Source organism: Parambassis ranga, chromosome 1 (genome assembly GCF_900634625.1).
Source record: "Parambassis ranga chromosome 1, fParRan2.1, whole genome shotgun sequence".
Lineage (NCBI taxonomy): Eukaryota > Metazoa > Chordata > Actinopteri > Ambassidae > Parambassis > Parambassis ranga.
Genome location: NC_041022.1, coordinates 6,825,196 through 6,845,366, shown reverse-complemented (window position 1 = coordinate 6,845,366; position 20,171 = coordinate 6,825,196). Strand labels below are relative to the sequence as shown.

The 20,171-nt window shown below is 40.3% G+C and overlaps 1 protein-coding gene across 2 annotated transcripts; it reads right to left on the bottom strand.

The window, feature by feature from the left end:
- Positions 1 to 15,847, bottom strand: c3a.1 (complement C3a, tandem duplicate 1). Of its 2 annotated transcripts, XM_028401214.1 has the most exons (43): positions 15,699 to 15,847; positions 14,789 to 14,984; positions 14,541 to 14,703; positions 14,303 to 14,397; positions 14,120 to 14,214; positions 13,349 to 13,431; positions 13,173 to 13,260; positions 12,970 to 13,072; positions 12,752 to 12,872; positions 12,254 to 12,369; positions 12,003 to 12,149; positions 11,693 to 11,792; positions 11,515 to 11,609; positions 11,221 to 11,412; positions 10,969 to 11,124; positions 10,729 to 10,858; positions 9,750 to 9,818; positions 9,439 to 9,636; positions 9,236 to 9,356; positions 9,057 to 9,145; positions 8,728 to 8,867; positions 8,239 to 8,451; positions 8,062 to 8,125; positions 7,885 to 7,974; positions 7,570 to 7,776; positions 7,330 to 7,408; positions 7,061 to 7,220; positions 6,831 to 6,926; positions 5,778 to 5,928; positions 5,029 to 5,114; positions 4,438 to 4,515; positions 4,193 to 4,348; positions 4,031 to 4,093; positions 3,855 to 3,936; positions 3,720 to 3,768; positions 3,549 to 3,639; positions 3,363 to 3,452; positions 3,179 to 3,281; positions 2,981 to 3,070; positions 1,346 to 1,438; positions 1,157 to 1,240; positions 369 to 513; positions 1 to 272 (listed from the first exon to the last, which is right to left on the bottom strand). In XM_028401214.1, the coding sequence occupies exons 1-43, from the start codon at positions 15,767 to 15,769 to the stop codon at positions 131 to 133; spliced, it is 4,980 nt and encodes a 1,659-aa protein (XP_028257015.1). In that variant the 5' UTR covers positions 15,770 to 15,847; the 3' UTR covers positions 1 to 130. The 2 variants fall into 2 exon arrangements, with proteins under 2 accessions (XP_028257015.1, XP_028257105.1); XM_028401304.1 differs by lacking the exons at positions 1 to 272; positions 369 to 513; positions 1,157 to 1,240; positions 1,346 to 1,438 and adding an exon at positions 2,697 to 2,729 and having other exon boundaries at positions 2,961 to 3,070.
- Positions 15,848 to 20,171: the final 4,324 nt, after the last annotated feature.

Here is a 20,171-nt window from a genome sequence, read left to right as displayed (position 1 = left end):
TAAGACCATCACATTTTAATCACAGCTTAGTTTCTGCATACAGTTTTATATCACAGTGGATGTTTAACAGGGGAAATTTAATGGAAAATAAGGACAATTTTGAAAGATGGCTTCCGTTCTTTAGGTTTCACTAGTCCTCACATGCAAATTCTGTGTATGTTGTGACCATATCCTCCAAGCCCAAACACGTATTTCGGTATTGATCAAGTTGACACTCTCCTGGTGTCGGCCAATACTCGACCCAGGTCCTCTCACCGAGCACATACTGATACCTGAGAACAGCAGAATACAAAATACTCTTTTCATTCAACAGTAACACATATACACGACAGGTGAAAGTGATTTGTAAAAATAGGAGAAACCCTTACGTTTTATGCTGTTCAACTCTACGAATGTCTCTGGATGAGCCCATGATGAGGTAGGTTTTGCCCTCGTTCAGATCTAAAGCTGTTCTGCAATGTGGGAAAGTGAGGAATATGCGCAGTTTACCCAAAGCACCAACATCAGTGTTTCCTGGAATTGGGATAGAGGAGAAAAAAGAGAGAGAGAGAGACGGTTAGAGGAGGAAGTTGTGCTAAGTTGTGCAGTTAGCCACAGACCATACTGCTAAAGATAGTGAGCTAATGTAGCATCTATTCTGAAGGCAGAATAGATGCCTTGTTTCTAGTGTATGTGATCCAACAACCAACCTGTATGTGATCTGCTAGAAAAGCTAAAGGAACACCTAGAGATCACTAATCAACATGTTACATCATGTCAATGTTTCATTGACTTTTTGTGCAGTTTAAACACATACTAGATTTCGTCAACAACACTAACTAACTTCCTGGAGTCTTTATAGGTGGCTTGCCCACTTTTACCAGGACCCAGTTTTAGTAGCCACATGTTCTGAGAGCTGTGTTTGTTTTTGCTCCTTGGATTTTCCTCCTGTCCTTCTGGGTATTTTTTGTTCCTGCATTGTTGTAGGATGCTAATAATGGTTTAAAAAAACCTACCTACCTTTGCCAAATTTAATTTGTTTCCGTGGACTTTCATTTAGTTTGGAATATCCTTGTAATAATGAAGATGTTTATGTTCATCCTTTTTTTCTAAAGATTCATTTAACCCACAGCTTTATTTTGGTGAACTAAAACTTAGAAAGAGCCGAGACACCCACCTTCTTTGATGATTTCCTCTATGCGCATTGTGTAACGATCTGTGGTAGACTCTTCCTGGAACCCTTCCACTCTCACTTTGTACACTGCAGACAGACAGACAACATGGATCCCTCCTCACAAACACTCAGAAGCACACACAGACTTGCTTGGATATATTTTCATATGCAGTCTATTTACAGTTTTCTTACCATACTCGATTTTGTGGGTCCTAGTACTCTCACAAACTGTTTGTGTGCGCAGTTCATTGCTGATGTCGCCCTTCTTCTGCATGCTGCAGTTCTCTGTAAACACAAACATAGGGACCAGGTAACTGTGTGTGTGTCTTTGTGAATACATGAGACGATCAAAGAATGAAGAAAAATCTGAGTAAAAATCCAACAAAACTATTGGTGAGCTGTTGCTGCCTGCGGCCTCTGTCTCACTCCATTTGTCACTATTGTCAAATTATTTTTTTGGAAATCAAATGTGACCACATTTGGGCAAGAAGGTGGAGCTTCGTCATTCATTCCCTCTCTCACTCTAAAAATTGTTTTTCCTAATCAATTAATCAATCAACAATTTATACAGTTGTTATTTTTATTGTCATTGTTTTAAAAGAGAAAAATATAAACAAACAAAAAAATCAGAATCAGAATCAGAAATACTTTATTGATCCCAGGGGGAAATTGCTTTCATTCCAGGTGCTCAATGTATACTCAAAAAAATAAGTTAGAAATATAAAAAAAGGTAAAGTAGTAAGAGTAAAATAAAAATAAAACCTAATAAATTCTAAACATTAATAAAAATTAAAGTAAAATCCAGGCAACTGAAGACTGATAGTCATATATAATACAACCTATACCGTGTGCAGTAAAATCTCATCTAAATAAATCCAATATGGATATAATTACAAAACAGTGTGTTAGATCTGATCTCAGAGGGAGGAGTTGTACAGTTTGATGGCCACAGGAAGGAATGACCTCCTGTGGCGCTCAGTGGTGCATTTAGGAGGGATCAGTCTGACACTGAAAGTACTCCTGCACCTCAGCAGCATGTGGTGGAGAGGATGGAAGCTGTTCTCCAGGATCCCCTACAGCTTAGACAGCATCCTTCTGTCTGACACTGCTGTCAGGGAATCCAGGGAATACTTTTACAACTAGTGTTTAAGTAATATATGTTTGTCCAATTGAATTTATTTTCACCTATCAGCCATTTTGCCAGTAATTCTTAAGTAAGTTCAGACACGGGGCAGAGACTACATTTACCTTTATTTACCTTTTGAATGATAACAGCACTGCAGATATTGGCAAAAATTCAGTATTGCTCATCAATGATGTCACAATCTGGTCAGCGCCATTTTAATTTTTCAATTTGTTGTGTGACCCCTAAGTTATCAGTTAACTTATGTATGTGTTGATTGATTGGTGCTTATTTAGACCAGTTTCAAGCAACAAAGTGGTGATTTATGGTAAACCAAATTTGATGGGCAGATCTTTGTAAGTGGCGCACTTGCTGTGATTGAAAATGTCTTAGTTTAGTCCCCATTTTTAGCTGTCTAATACAATAAAACTAAATTCATAGATGATGCAGGATAATAATTATAATAATAATTGAAACCTTTATTAGTCCCACAATGGGGAAATTGCTCAAGGCAGCCCAGCAAAGAGCGCCATACACCAGTGAGTACACTGGAGGATATGCAGGTAAAGTGTCTTGCCCAAGGACACACAACAGTGACAAGGGAGGAGTTGGGATCGAACCACCAACCTTCCGGTTACGGGACAACCCTGCTATACCGCTGCGCCACTGCTGCCCACACAGGATGATAGATGAAATATGCTCACCTTCAGCACACGGACAATCTTCACCATTGCAGAGTCTCAGTAGATGTCCAGCTTTCCTCTCTGGATGGTAGAATTTTACACAATGCGTTTCTGCAATGGAAAGAGAGATTTCTGAATGTTTTAAATAATAAATATATTTAAATACAATGTCATAACATCTTGAAGCTAGCAGAGACTGAATATGTTACTTAGACTTACGGTCATAGTATTCATAGACTGACACAGCGGCTGGCTGCATGACGCCCACTTTGATCTCTTGATGGATCCTAAAACTGATCTCCTCTTGTTCCCTGTGAGATACCTGTGGAGAGATGTAAACAATAAAGAAAAAAAGAAAAAAAAGGAGGGAAAAGGGTAATAGGAGGGAGGACCGGTGCCTCACCTTGTCTAGGTAGATGATGAGTGAACCTCTTTCTGACAGGAATTTGTTCATCTCATATTTTGAAATGACCCGGGCAGGGCCAGTAGACAGCTACACAGTGAGATAAACACCAGGATGCATCACCTTTATCCTCTTAAACATTAAATATTTAAACTCTGTTGAAGGTGGATGTATGTAAATGCTTACTGCATCCAGGTCCTCTTTGTTAGGAGTGAAGCCAGTAAGCAAACCGATATCCAAGATTGACATGCTAGCATCATGGCTGCTGTTCTTATACCTGCACACAGAGAAGATGGAAGAATTGAATTTATTAAAGTTCTGCATTGAGTGGAATTATCAGGTGTGAAATGTACTCACAAAACTTCAATCCTCAGCCTGTATACCCTGTTGTCCTCACCCATTTGCTCTGATTGATAACAACATGAGCATAAGTTTAGGTTGAAATCATGACAAATGGATAAAAATACACAGAGACTGAGGGCACCGAGTCACCTGGGATGAGCTCCACTGACAATTGAAACCTCTTACAGTCACTTTCTTTTATTTTGGGCTCAGCATAATACAGTGACACCATCTGTCACACAGATAAATGTGCATTTTAATATTGTTCTGTTATAAACAAATTCTATAAGAAGTAATAACTTGACAAAAAAAAGGCAAACACTTACTGTCAGTGTTGCTTCTCCTGTGCCTGTAGCAACAACTGTCACATTTTGGTTAATATCCTTGACCTGTTTTGGGATTTAAATGTATAGCACATATACACAGGGATTAGCAGAGGACACACACACATACATCATGGGTCATGTGTGTATGAATGAATGTCTCACGTTTTCTCTTCTCGTAGCATAGTGGTTATTCCTGTTGAAGTTGAACCTGACCGGCTTTGACCGTCCCTGCACCATGATGTCCACATTCAGATCATACTCTGGTTCTTTAGCTATGGCCCAGTACTCTGAGACAGCCTGGTACACAGTTATTGTAGCCTGGAGAGAAAGCAAGTCTAAGCTCAGATGAAGTAAAAAAACAAACTAACAAATACATGGGCTAGAAGGCCAGAAACACTTTGTGTTACCTGAGTTGAACCGTAGCCTCCGCCCACCTTCTGTTGTTTATTGAACCATCTCACAACAGGCCTGGCATCTTCTAAAGCCTTCATTAACACACACACACAAGACAGGAGTTGAAATGTCTGTTACCAATGGAGCATTGGAGAATAACTAGTGGGGGGTACTTGTTACATGCACATGCATCCAGGAGTGATTATCCAGTTTACTTGGCATGGTATTTCTATCAGTTTAAAAATGACATTGTCTACATGGCCTATATGCTGTCATCCAGGAACGTGAACTCATTAAACACCTTCCCTGGTGACCTATACTGGAAGCCCCATACTACTATCTCTCCTCCCCCCCCCAGGATGAAGAAGGAGCTCTCTGTTTATATATAATTTTATTACACCATTTTCCTGGTGTAATTGCTGATGTGGATCACTCTGGAGGAGCGGGAACTTCTACAAACAAGGGATCGATATGGTCCAAGAATTCTGGACCGACTGTTTTGTAAATTGTCAAGAAGGCAACCTAAAGAATCTGGAATATTAATTAAAACTATAAAACACATTTTACTGTCTTTGGTATCCAACACACAAGGGTGTGTAACTCACTTTGGCCTTGACCAGAGCGAGTAGAGCGTAAGCTGTGGCCTCCAGTGTGTAAACATGTCCACCAGGTACAGTCCAGTGGGCTAAGTCTGCAAGACACACAAATAGGGTTTTGTTTTATTACTATGCTGTATTTTTAACAAGATTAGATCAGTAGTAGTTCTTTACTGTATAATGTTAAAACACTGTGATTAAGCTCTGATTATTGCTTTCACAAAATTTGAAATAAACTGGAATCAGTATGGACAACAATTTTGTGTTACCAACAATGGAACATTTGAAATTTTCTCTCTTTCAATTTTTACTCCTTTCTCCCTCACTAACTGTAGAAAGCCTGCATATCAACCATAAAGCTGTATTTTGCGTGTCACTGTGGTGGGTCACTCTCTCGCCACTGTGAACCTTGTTTTGCAGTTTTGCTGTTGGATGCACCCTTAACGAAACATAACAAAAATATTACAATAGGGCCTTTGCACCACTTGGTGCTTGGGCCCTAATTGCAATTTCTTTTGTCTTAATCCTTTGACTGAAAATGATATTCCTACCCGCGTTTATTGGGATGCAGAAATAAATAGTTGATTGTTGTTGTACCACACTTCAGTTTACTTAATCAGTATATTGAACTTGACTGACACACATGCATAAGTGTGTCCATTATACTAGTGATGTCTAAACAACTAGCCCACAACCTTTGTTTTAGTAAGTACTGGTGAGTATCAGGTGCTGAGAATAAATAGAAAGTGAAAACAGACCTGGGGAAACAAACTTGTAGAGGAGCTCCCTGTTCAGTTTGTTTTCATTGGACAGGGCGTAGGATGACATGGCAATAGCATATGGGTTGGTGACAGTGGGCAATTGCCTCTCCAGGTATCCTACTGCTTTGTCTATGCTGCCAGGCAGACTCTGCACAGATAGAAAAAAGAGAAATAAAGACAAATCAACAAGAAGAATCAGGAACGTAACCCAGTGCTAAAAAACTGCTACATTTCTTCTCCATATGATCCATATGAAACATAAGCAAGCTCCTGAACATGCAGATAGAGACCCCACTGGTCACCTGGATCACAGGTCGACCACAATTTGTGAGGCTGAGGAACACCGTCTCAGACATGATAGTGAGCAGCATAGGGGCACCCCAGGGCACAGTACCGTCTCCATTCCTGTTCACACTCTATACATGCGGTGGAGGTGACGGAGAGGAGGATACTGAGGAAACTCCTCAGTATTCGTAACAACACGTCTCACCCCCTGCATGACAAACTGCTGTCCGACAGGAGCACATTCAGCGACTGAGACTACCGAGGAGCAGCAAAGAACGCCACAGGAGGTCCTTTCTCCTTCCATGCATCATATATTGTGCTCATACTGCGTAATCCACTGTGATTTGGATCTTATCTTATCTTATCTTTCTATCTCTAAGCAGGACGAACCGTCCATATTTTCAACACTTACTCTAGCTAGTTTAATGCACTACATGCATATTCACACTGTATGTTAGGCATGGGACGGTTCAGTACATGCCCATCAAGTAATGCAGGGAGGCATTTTTTTACCATCCCATGCCTACATAGTAGTGTGAATACATCATGTTAGAACAAATTTTGTTAGCATGTTGCCATGCGGAGTGTTACTTTCTCATTGGCCCTCATTTTGTCAGTGTTTACATACATTTTATGTATCAGATTTATCAATTAAAGACAAAAACAGCTCTATGTTGTGAGATGATTGCAATTCAAGTAAACAAAACAAAAAAAACAAACAAAAGGTGACGGACAAAAAACATAGTATTTTAGTGTGGTACTTACATTAACAGATTCAGTGCATATTGTTTTTGATTCCTGCATGGCAATGAGGCAGAAGGCTGTCATGGAGACAGCTGAGTCTTTGCCGGCCACATCGCCCTACACACACACACACACACACACACATATACACACACACACTCTAATGTCATCAACTACATATTTTTATTTATAAAAACAGGTCATGAGTGACATGTACAGCTTTGAAAGATGGATTAAATCTGTGAACTTACAATCATCTCGCCATGGACTACTCCTCCAACTTCTTTAAACTCTCCATCAGGCCTCTGTGCGGTGAGAATCAGGAACTTGACAGCATTACAGATCACGTCTTTTTGCACTGCTACCAGAGGGTAGGACATGGAAAACACCTTGACAACATAGGCTGTCAGCCTGAAATAAGACAAGAGAGAGTGCATTTTGTTTAGTTTCATCTTGTTGCACATACAATACAAACTCACAAAAAGTTATATTTTCATTAATAGATGATCGAGTGCCTTACCAGGTGCTCTTTCCTCTGTTGACAAACGTACTAAAAGACCCATCCTGCTTATTACGGAAAGCCAGCTCATTAGTGTAGCCTACAAAAAAAAAAACACTTTTTTTACTGACTGTCATTCAATTCTCCACTGATTTACATCTACTGGAAGCTTTTTGGAAGTCATTTGGACTGAGATCCTATGCACTATATAGGCACTTACCAAATTACACAGATACTGCACTTACATCTGTATGAGCCTACCAGTTCTTATGTGTTGAAGGGCCTCATCCCGCTTCTGAAAGCCCACAGTTTCCCATTGGTTAGTTTTGTCCAAATATGTGGCTGCAATGACGGGCAGAGTCATGGTTATCATGTTCTGCTCTCCACATCCATAGGGCTGGCGGATAAGAGACGCCATTGATGATCCACTGATTACATTCTCCACCAGAACACTGACTTGTTCTCTCCCTGAGTGCAAACACATGACAGGAAAAGCTCAACAATCACAACAATCAATTAGTGAGATCACTGGTTAAAGTTGCATTACATCTCATACTGCTACATGCTACATCTCACCCATCACAGAGATCTGTGTGCTTGTAGGTGTGTTTGGAACCAAATCGCTCCTAGCAATTCCACTGTTTATAGTTTGTTCTTGTTTACCACCTGAAGGGAGAAACCAAGGGGAGATGTTCGGTGTAACTAATACAAAATAAATCTAATAATATACGCAGCTTTAATCAGTAAACTCACCAACGCCTATTTTTGTTGGATCTATAGATATGACTGTAGGGGTTTTGATCAGCACGCCTTTAGGCTGTCAAGAAAAACAGGACAGATTAGTGTTAATTTATCCTGACAGTAGCTGATAATAAAAAAAAACACTCAGTCTAAAGGGCACAGACAAACAAGATATTCAGTCTCTCTCACCACCACCAGCAACTTCTTTCTGATTCCATCACTCAACGATGAGCCCTTCACAGCTGCTTTGACCTCAATGGTACGTTCACCGTCCTTCATGGGAATAATGACGAAAGGTACAGATCGGGAAGTCTCCTTCCTGATAGTGACCTCCTGACGATAATTTCCACGCCTGGAGGCTGCACTGCACACATGCTCTTCCTCAATCAGTTCCACACGTACCTTGGAGGCAGGACAAAGATGGAGAAAAAAAGGCTGAGATATGTGTAGGTGATCAACATTTCTATTCTTTGCATTTACAAAGTTATTAATAGAATTAAAATTAATAGAATCTACAAGAAGAAGAAGCATCTATCTTGAATAAAAATATTATCATGATACAGTGATACATCTGCGCAAATGTAGCAAAGCAAACATAGACTACAGAAGGAGCTGTAATAATTTTAATTCCTCCACATTGTGTTTTAAGTCCACTGTTAAGTGTTGTTTTAGCCTTACTGTGACAGGATCAGGACTGTAGTTGTGAAGGATTGCTTTAATTTCCAGCTGCTCATCACGGACAGCAGAATAAGGCAGCCTGAGATCAATGAAGAAGTCCTTCTTCACAATCACTGACATTGGCTCACCAACACAGATTCCTTAAAAATAAGACGATAAATCAAATAGAAGAATCTACAGACATATAAACGTCTTTGACTTGGATTTTGCAGGAATGTATAGAGATATTATGGGCAGATAACTCCCGCAGACCAGCTTTAAATCAGGAGAGCCCCCACAAGTGTAAGAAATTTTTGCCAAATTTGTGCCAATAACTGCTGAATCCTCACCGTGGGTTCTTGACAGACTAATTCCAGTGAACTGCCAGGTTGTGATTGAGTCTGGCAAAGGAACACTTTTTGAAATTGATGTAGTCTCACTGAAACGTAAAGGAAGTGTTGATACCGTTAGCAGCTTTACATTAGAAAGGGCTGAATACATTCAGATACACAGATTTCAGTTGTCTCACCAGTTAGGTGTTCCTGGAGAACAAGCAGGCAAGGTGATTTTTGTCCACTCCCAACTTTCAGGAAAGTTTGTGCGAGTAACAATGTCGGCGCTGTCCATGTAATTGTTGTCGTCGTCCTCACCTGAGGTACAAAACATAGTATCATAGTTTTTAAAATAAGAACCACACCTAACCATCATCCACGCCTTGTTCTCATGTCTTACTGCGAGCCAGCTGAAGATTTTCCTCCCTCCTCTCCTTTCGCACTTTTTTCATCTCAGTACAGCAGTGAAGGAAGGCATCTTTGCAGGCCTGCCCATCCACAATGTAGTCCATGCGTCTCTCGCAGGAGTATGAAACAGGGATTTCTTTCATGCCATCCAAACAACACTCACGTTCTATTTTCTCCTGATATCTACTTACTGGGAAAATAAAAAGGGGGGGGGGTGTTCATGTTTACATCTCGGGAGAAATATTAGTGTTAGAATTGTGTTGTTCTTCATTAGAAAGTGCACACAAGCAAGCAAATACTTACACAAACTGGTTGTGACCTCCATTAAGGTAGCAGCTCGTTTTTTCCTGTTTGGGACGGCGCATTTCAGTTCTGCAAATACAACACAGGCCACGTCTTTAATATGGTAAATACATTCATCATGATTAAAAAAAAGAAACAACTAGGGTCAAATACACAAACATAGACCGAGTATGACAGTAATAGTAACTATGTATACAGTATTGAGTGCATCAGTGCACTGGGCCTGTTTGTTATCAGGGTGCAATCCACTTTGATGCTGCTGATTTGCTGTTTCCCAATCTTTTTTAATGTTACCTTTGATACCTTTGATATGAAAAAAAAAAAAAAAAGCTCACTAGGTGCCAGATGACACAAGGATTTTAAATGCTCGTCTATATAAGACAATACAGTAAAGGCTGTTACAAACTCTCAGTGCTCTGAGAAGAAAATGGCGTCGCTTTCTTCTCAGAGCGCTGGTTTGGCAGCTCTCGCAGCTTGCTCTCGACACATCGTCTGAGGAGAACTGTTTTCCTTTGTCGTGTCCGAGAACTATTGTGTGATTGTCAAACAATACTTTCTGCCAGACCTATTGTTCAATCTATTATCATGCTACCAGCACCAACACACCGACCTCTCTAAAAATCACTGGCTCGTTATCGTTCCTGCAGCTGGAGGGCCGTATGAGGAGTTCTGCACATATATGTAGCTTGTGAAGTATGAAAAGTCCAGGCCGAAACACACGTTCTTGTTATTGCCACCTCGGGAACACGAACAGATTTCTCTGTTCTTAGGGAGTGCGTACCAATGCAGCAAAGAAATGGTCCAGAATTCCGAAATTAGCTTTGATACAACTTAAGAACCTTTGTTCATGCACTATTTGTATTAAGTCCGGTTCCCTTATATTTTGAACATATACATTTTATTTTTCTCAGACATCACATTGTGCTATTCATGTGGATAAAATAAGGCTGTTATAACCAGAGTGTGTAGAGTGAGGCACCTTGTCTGTACGGGGTTCCAGAAGCAGTGCTGGTCTCAAACAGAAGGCCAGCATCAAAGAACACAGCCATACTGTCCTTTCCTCCTCCTGGTGTGCATCCTGTGTCGTGCTCCTCTACTATGTCCCATATCTGCAGGATAGAAATCCATCAGAGCAGACTCAGGGTTACAGCGGGTAAACATCGTTTGATAATATGGGTTTAAAAATACAAAAAAGCAATTTAATTGAGAAGAAATGAACCTTTTTCTGGGTGAGTCGCAGCTTGTTGTTTAAGACGTAGACACCTTTGTCAACTGCGACCAGTCCCACTGTGGCCCCTGGATCTCCTGTGACTCTCATACCGAACGTCTTACGAGGCTCATAGGATGGTACATCTCTTGTTGGCTCCAGCCTTAACTAAAAGGAGAAGGGCAATGAATGACACGTGCAGATGCTTAAAAATATGTTCAAAAACCGATTCATATTTGTGTTTTTTTACATTGTGTCTCTCACCGTGCCCATGCAGGAGACTTTTACATTCACCCAAACAGAGTCTGATACCACTTCATTGTCAGTTGGATGGTAGTAGGCTACAATGCGGAATGAAGGGAGCATATTCTTGGTGACAGGAAATATCGCCGCAATCAGAACTTGGCCCTCTGTCCTTTTACGTTCAAATTTCACCAGCTGACCTCTGCTCAGGATCTGTGGATACAGATTAAACATTCACTTTTTTTTTAAGAGAACAGATACCTAATATGCCCTTTCAGGCATAGCCTAAAATATATACTATGTAAGACATCTCACCAGGAATGTGATGTCATGGTTATCATTTGGCTTGGTGTTGAGGTTGAGATTGACCTTTAAGTTCTTTCCTAATTTCATCTCAGTTGCATCCACACCTGCAAAAAAGATATGTTGCAATGAGTGATAATCACTGAGTAGTGTAGTGCGACTCCTAGTGGTATTTAAGAATACTCCTCACTTATGTGGATATAATGGTTGCTGTTGGTTCGGTATGGAAAAGCTGTCATGCTGGCAGATGTTTGTCGATTATTTGAAATACGCTGATCAAGCGTCTTTGCCTGTAATGTAAAGTGGCCACGCACACACACACACACACACACACACACACACAAGAGTACACGAATAGTGAAAAAAAGAACAATACAATCAGGTGTGTCTTATTCTAATGAAGCTAAAAATGTAAATTGTGCTACTAATGTGAGCAATAATTACTCTTAACTTCACAACTACAAGCAGTTTTTAAGCACAGGAGTAGTTTGCAGACTTACATTGATTTCCAGTGTTTTCTGCAACGCCACTGTATTGATTGTAAGCCTTGCCATGCCATTGTCTTCAGTAATGCCATTGACCTCACCAGGATTAACAACAACTGGAACACCAGCTGCCGGAGACTCATTGGGATTCAGAACTTCAATCTGCCGTCAAACATACAAAACCTGATCAGACAGAGTGGGGCTACAGTAACACACATTTTAGTATTAAAGTGGAAATACTGTTAAATATAAATTCATATTTTTACCCAAACATCAAAAGTCATTCCTGGTTTGAAGTATTTCGGAGTTCTTTTGAAGTGGATGGTGTAAGGTGACTGGACAATCTGGATACCTCTCAGCTCTGCCTCCACCATTTCACTACCTGTGACAGGAGCACAAAGAGAACATGTTACACTTTCCTCTCTGATTCAGGTACAGACAGCTGGAAATGGCTGTCCTAAAACACATTCCACATAGCTCTCTCTCTCTCTCTCACAATAAAACATTGTGTTCCACAGGGTCCGTATGGAGAACTGTCTGTCTGTTTGATCACATGTCAGCTGTAATATTTGCTATCATGACTGTAACTCCACAGCAGCCTACACACATCAACAGCTTCAGCTTTCCATTCACTGTGACACTTGCAAGACAATCCATGCAGGAAACAACAGTATTGTTTTCCTATTGTGATAACAAAAAAGACAATAAAAAAAATAATAAAAATACAACATACTAAATGATACGTCTAATACTTTCTGACTTACCGCTGTCGGTCAGCACGCTGACAGCTACATATAAGGAGCTCTTCTCAAGTTCAAGGATGTCTGGGAAAGTCTGTGTGATGTGATTCTGTCTCAGCGTCGCATTTCCAATACCTTTGTGGATCTAATGGGACATGATAAGGCAGTGAACAGGTACATTATGACATCACGATGACAGATACAGTGTTTTACTTCACAGACGAGACAGGGTGAGTACTCACCTGCGATCTCTGAAGAGAAGCTGGAAAGCTCTTTTTCTGACCTTCCCTTATGACTCCAAATACGACAAAGGCTGTTCCCTCCACTTCCTGACCAAACAGATACCTGACACCACAAGAGGAAGACACATTTAACCCACACAATGAAATAAAATGTGCCACACAACATGCAATCCTTAAAAAACAAAACAACAAAAAACACATACGTAGCTGCGATGTCAACAGTGAACTCTTTACTGTCCACATAGTAGAAATTGCTTGAAGGTGTCAGTTTAACCTCAAAACTGGGCAGAACTGAAAAATGAAAATACTTTTATTTATGTTTGTCCCATTTGGTAAAGAAATGAAAAAAATACCTGCATTTAAGAACAGAAGGTCTTACCGTACTCTTTGACCTCGAACTCTGCAGAAAAGGTCTGCTGTGGGTTGCTTTGGAACATTGCCACCAACTTCCACACTCCAGTGCTAGACACACAAAAACAATGTTTGAAACTTCACACTTTTAGCTCTATGAAGTCTTTCAGACTGCAGCATCTGTAGTAAATATAACAGAAAGAAGCTTAGAATTCAACTGAGTTTTAGAAAACAGCATGTGTCGTGTGTTTTAGTGATCTTAGAACTGTTCCTAAGTCTTGACTTGTTTGTCGTTATGATGTGGTTTGTTTGCACACTGTTTTGTGTATTTTGTGCTTGGGTGTTTTTATGTTCCGCCTCCTGCAGGCTCCTTCTTTTTCAGAATGGCGGGGCATGGTCTCCGGTTGGCTGGGGGTTGGCACACCTGTGTTCCCTCCATGCCTTAAACACGTGCCTGACTGCGCTTCGTCGCTGGATTGTCCTACCTTCTGTGGAAACATTCTTGCCGCCTTGAAACTGCTTTTTATGTGAATACTCTCTTGTGAAACTTTAGTGACTGGACCAGTAGTTTTGTGTTTTTGCTCTTTTTCCCCAACCCTGCCAGTCAGCCTCCCTTTGATTACATTCAGCTCGAACCTTTTTGGACTCACCTGTGTGTTTGATCAATTAAATCATCTCAAAACTTCCTTCTATCTGTGGTCTGCTTCGAACCATTAGAACAAGCTAAACCTAACATTTGTGTTGCTAAGCAGCATGTGACCATGATCAGGTGGTAATTACAGTACAATGAAACACCCACCTAACAATTTCACCGAGTGCATAATGTCCGGAGTACATTCCTGATTTCAGGATAACATTTTCTGAATCAATTGGCAAAACGATGTTATCAGGGGTCTGGGAAAAGAGAATGTTACAAGCATTTATATACATTTATGTTGCAAATACTGGCTAATCTGATGTTAAAAAGAGTAAAACACAATACCACAATCTCCAGGGAAATGGTAGAATCAGCCTGATTTCCACCATTCCCCTCCACAGGCTCCATGCCAGGTGTCACTCCAAATATCCTATATTGAACTAACAGACGAAGGAAGAGGTTAAAGGAGGGTGTACGAATTAGGATTTTTGTCATGTAATTGCTTTTACTGTGGCACTTTAAAGACTTTAAACATGTTTAGAATCCTCTAGCAATCATCTCATAGGAGTTACACACTCCTCACCTTTGCTGTTAGGGGTGTAGAGGGTCTTGTCAGTCTGAATGAAGATGTAGCCAGACTGGAAGGACACTAAAACAACCTTCTCCAGTGTTCGGTCGGGAAACTGAGCTTGCAGGTAAACATACTGCTTCATGGTGGGATCCCTGCTGAAGTCTGCAGTAGGAATCTGAAACAAGATTTTAAAAGTGTATCATAGGAGCACTTCTGAATAATCAATGTTTCTACTACAGGCCAGTAACCTATTTATTCACCGATATTTGTCCAAATGCCTGGAACTTGTTTGCATTGTTAAGGGTCACAGTGGTGTGTGTCAGTTCTTTGCTTTTGGTTGGATGGTTTATCACAACGATGCGGACATTCATGTCTCCTCCACTGCAGTCTTGACACTCCACGAAGATGTTTTCTGTTGTTCCCACCCTCAACAGGTTGGGAGCAGACAGCACTTTCCTGTAGAGAGTAAGGCAGAAAGAGAGAATATTCTCCTGTCAGGATAAACTGCTCACTCTTTAAAGTTTCTGGACTTTACACACATTGAGTGATCTATTGATTATCTTGATTTAGATCCAGCATTGTGGATCAATGAACCTTTTGCTCTAGACTGTTTGCTTTGTCTGTACTGCTGTGCAAACAGAGTGCAACATTTAGGCCAATGTACTGTCAACATACTTGTGCAACACAACCTGGAGACGGCAGCTCCTCGTGATGTAGGTGAAATGAATCCTATTAGGGATCTGATTTTTTTATCAGAATTTTAGCTTTTGTTTTTTTTTTTTTTTTTATAAATTATTGTAATTGTGAGTATACTGCTGTCCTGTGACCGAAGTGCCTCATCTTGTTCCTCATGTTTGCCTGATGTGACTGAAGTAACTCTGATCTCCCTCTGTTGATTTTTGTACTCACGCTGATATGTGCACATATTTCTTCCACCTGACTGTGGAGAACATCAACTTTTTATTTTCTACACATCCCGCATAATTCAGATATACTTGTCTCTCCCACACCGATGTGATGGCTACTTTTTGATTATTAGCTAGTATAAATTTTAAGTAGCTGCCTGCCAGTGTGATGATTACTGTGCATGCCTGAACTGAACAAAATGATGTTACCCAGAAAGGTTTAATTATACCTCAGGTTCTGTGGTAATAACAAAGGTCTACTTACAATGGTCCTGCATCAGCTGGAAAAGTCAGGGAGGCCAGAGCGGCCAGCAGCAGCAACAGAGTCCCCCTCATCCTCCTCTGCTGTCAGTGTAGCCCGTGGCCCTGCAGCACCCTCTTTTTATTCACTGCTGCCTCCTCCATGCTCCTCCTGTTCCTGAACATACGTAGTTGCAAATAATTACACATGATTTCCCAGCAGCAGTTATGAAACCGGGTTCAAGTTTGATGAACTCTATGGCGTAAAGGGTAAATGATAAAAAATCAATACAGGTCTGGATGTTTGAAAATAAAAGCAGTGGACAACCTGACCTAAGACAGCCAAACGATGCCTCAGCATTCGTTCAGTCTTGTCTTGTTTGGGAAAATATTCACATTTTCTTGTTTATATTCTAAATTAGATGCATGAATAATCAATGTGTACAAAGTAGTGTGGTGCAAGGTGTGTTGAGTAATTTCAAGGTAAAATTCCTGGCAGGACTTTTTGATGTTTCAGTTGCTGCTGTTTTTTTGGAGTTGTTGTTGACTAATTCATTAATTTTTTTTCTGTTACCTTGTACCTTACCTTACCTTGTAAGTATAAATTCAAAAAATAAATAAATAAAATGAGTGCGATGAGAGAGTATGCATGATTTTATAAAATTTTTGACTGATCATTTGTTTATTTAGTGCAAACAATATACTGACTTTTGTAGGAGATTGCTAAAAAAAACAACACTCTGGGATCAAATCTGTGGTTGGTCATCAATCTCCCGAACTCATCAAAGAAACAAATGTCTACATTTTTGCATGGCTCCGCCACCTTGGGACAGGAAAACACACCAGCCATGAATCATCAAACTTATCAACATTAAATAAGTAATTTCACTCACAACCTGTCATGCTCATGTGCTGCCACACGGGGGCAGTAACTTTCACAATGTCAACACAGCAGCCTCACAACCACCACCACCACCACCATTACCTTCAGAGTAACTAAATCTAAACTCTAAACTGAAATAGCAACAAGAAAAAGAAAAAAAGAAAGAGAAATACTTAAATAAATAAATACAGTTATCTTGATTTACACATCAGTTAAAAATTAACAAAAAATAAAACGTGCAAAACTGATAGCAGATGAGTTATTTAAAGTAAGGGCTGAAACTTGTAACAAAAAATAATTAATTCCAGAAGTCAAGTTAAAAGTTGAAAGGTTGACCCATCATCCTCCAGAAATGCATGTGTTTCTTCCTTTGGAATCGTCCATCTCCTAACAGAAGGATTTCCTGTTGTAAAAGTGAAGCTTGTGTTTAAGGTGTATCTTCTAACTTCTTCTCACATTTCGTCTCAGCTCTGAATTGACTCATTCTGATTTAACTTCTGATAAGACCTGCTGCATGGATAGAGTGTCTTTGTTCTGCAGGACTCCTGTTATTTAGATAGTGTGTTTGATTAGTGATAATGAAAGGTAGATTGTTCTCTGCAAGGCCTTTTCTGTCTAATCAGTAAACCTTTACATCAGTGAATGATGGGTTGTATTGATCAAGAAGGGGGAAACACACATTTTATGTTATGCTAAACTTTGTGGCTGACAGGAACATTAGATATTTGGACTGTTTGATTAGGTAAATAAAAAAAAGAAAAGAGCGATCTCTGATTGGTGTTGGGAACCACGTGACGAGTGTCATTAGCATATGCACGGACAGGTGAGCGTGAGAGAAAACAGTTGGAGTAGAGCTGCCAACGCGTCCACAGCGGGCGGACGGACTATGAGTTTTTGTCGGTTTCCTGGAGCGTCTCTGCTTTTGATTCACCGGCCAGCTCAGTAACTGACAGGTAACTTCAAATTTAAAACCCTGACCTACAAACAAACACACACACACACACTGAACGACGTGTGAGAGAGCCTCTCATTCCTTTACCTGTCAGTTCGCAGCAGCAGCTTCACCTGAACACCGGTCAAACAGGTGTAGCAGGATATGTAGCATTCCGCCATGTGCACATATACATCCGCCTGTGGCAATAGAAAACATTAGTGGGTGTGTCCGTGTTGGTGTAAATCGGTTTCGGCTAGATTGAGGAGAAAAGCAGCATGTTTTTTTGTCATTCTGTGTGAGATTTCCTCACATCTAAGGACATCTGGGGTCAGTTTTGCCGTTTATTTACTTAATTATTTATGTATTTAAATGTCTGCACCAAGGGTCTAATTCCTTGCACGTTAACTTTTAACATTTAATAGCAGCAAGTAAACAGGATTTATAGTTAGTGTAAAACATTTCTTCTTTACTCAGCAAGTTGTTCACTGTTAAGAAAACAAAAAAATACTTTTGATTTTAGAAAACAGGCCAAACCTAATTCTCATAAATGAGGTGGGAAGTGATGGGGCTAGTTGTTTTTTTATTTATTTTCTGGTACTTAGTCAAGTTAGAATTTGTAACGTTCATCATTTTTCTTTAACGGTCTTTGCTGCATTTATCTCTTTACAAATCCAAATTTCTCCTCTTTCTGCTCCCACTATGATAAATGTGTTTGGTTGTTTTATGTTTAAGCAATAATGCAGGAATGAAAATGTTATCGAAGCAACGTTGTCTACATTTTATCGTAGATATAATTCAAAGATGTGGTGGTTCAGTCTTCCATCCGTGTGATGTGTGTTTTAGGAATTCTTGTCTTGCCTGAATCACAGGATGGACGTGATTACTCTGCGTCTCTGTTGATAAGATCTCTCTGATGGTATTCAAAGCACTCACAGGCAAAAGGAAACACATCTCTCTGTGAGATGTGATTGCTTTCAGATCATGCAGGTCAATTGTTAGTGCAGCTTTAACTATTAAATGTGAGCTGCTGGGTCTTTACCCCCCTCTGCGTCATGTTTTATACATATTGCTTTTTATGAAAATAAAGGACAAACTGCATTTTTGAGTTGAAGTGATTACCTGACTGACATAAAAACTACTTTTTAACTGTTTTTTTTAGGTGCCATTTGTGTTTAGCTGATGCCGTTGTGGTCCAGATGTAAGAACCCAGCAGCACTGATCGATACTTCCAATTCTGCAGGCAGGTGAGTTCATTTTAAACATGCTATGCAGCTAGCAGTGGATAGCATCCTCACCTAATTCCACTTTGCACTACAGGATGGGACAGTGAGTCAGTGTAGCATCTGGTTGGTCTTCATTCCAACAAGACAGCAAGAATGTGTACTGTGTAAGTTATTATTATGTGTCTAGCAGTGACACATTTCCTCCCATCCATCTTCAGTGTCTGCTCCCTGGACAATACATTAGGTTAAAGGCTGGTGTGTCACTGTTTTCACAAAGATTCGACTCGGCAGGAGCTGTGGCTCCACAGCTAGACGTGTTCGCTACATGGCGGCAGCATCGTCAGCTCTCTGGGTGGTGAGGGTCGCCATGGTAACGTGGCATTGACTTAATGCTAGTTTTTAGTCAGTTCTCATTGTTGGAGATGCTGTTTCTGCCAGCATCTGAAAAAAAGTAATAAACAGTGATCTGTAAAATTGGACATTTTATAGATCACCTTCCTTTCTGTGATTCCACATAGTGACCCCGTGACTGAGTAAATACAAATATGGTGGCCCCTTGTTTATCACAGGGGTTGCGGGTTCCAAAAAGAACCCGCAATAGGCGAAATCTGCAAAGTAGTCAGCTTTATTTTTTTGAAATTATTATAGATGTTTTAAGGCTGTAAAACCCCCTCACTACACACTTCTTTTTTTCTTAGACAGGCATGAACATTCTCACACCTTTCTCTCTTGTTTAAACTCTCTCAAAGTTCAAACATTTGTAGTAAAATAAGTCCAGTATTATAGAACGAAACCAAAGATCAAACCGTTTTCAGTACGCATTCTGCAGTGTACAGGAGACACGGCACAGAGGAGAGTGGCTGCAAACCATTGTCAATCAATTGGGATGCAGAACACAATGCAAAATTGCACTAAAATCCGCGAAACAGTGAGGCTGCGGAAGGTTGACCGCGCTATAGTGAGGGACCACTGTATACAGCACTGCTTGAAAGTTTGAAAACCTTTTTCTATATTTATATTATAAAATACAACCTGAAACATCAAGTCCTGACAAGAGAGAAAAGAGAACCCAATCAAACAAATCATCTATTCAGGAAAACTCTCCCTCAATACACACATACGTGCAAGTATGTGAACCTCAAGTGCATGTACATGGTAGCACATGATTAAAGTGGCTCCAGTATCCAGTAGTATTTTAGCTTGTACGACCTGCTCTCAGACTAAGCTAATCTCCATATTTGTCAAATTGTGTGTTTGCATGTGGAGGAAGTTGAGATATTAGCATGCTCAGTTCACCCTTTCCCATATGTAGCATCAAATCCAAATGGAATTTATCAGGATGTTTACTACTACTGCCCTCTTTAATGGCCCACACCACTTCTCTCCCCAGCTGTCTGTCATCATGGTGATGCAGGTATCATTATCATCTGCTTCATCAGCGTTGGTCTGCACTGCGCT

Excerpts from the sequence above, each read along its gene's own strand:
- c3a.1 (XM_028401214.1), bottom strand. The coding sequence starts at position 15,769 with ATGAGGGGGACTCTGTTGCTGCTGCTGGCCGCTCTGGCCTCCCTGACT. Across the intron at positions 12,873-12,969 it reads CTTCTCTTCAGAGATCGCAG|ATCCACAAAGGTATTGGAAA; the intron begins GTGAGTACTCAC and ends ATGTCCCATTAG. Across the intron at positions 10,859-10,968 it reads TGCGACTCACCCAGAAAAAG|ATATGGGACATAGTAGAGGA; the intron begins GTTCATTTCTTC and ends TCTATCCTGCAG.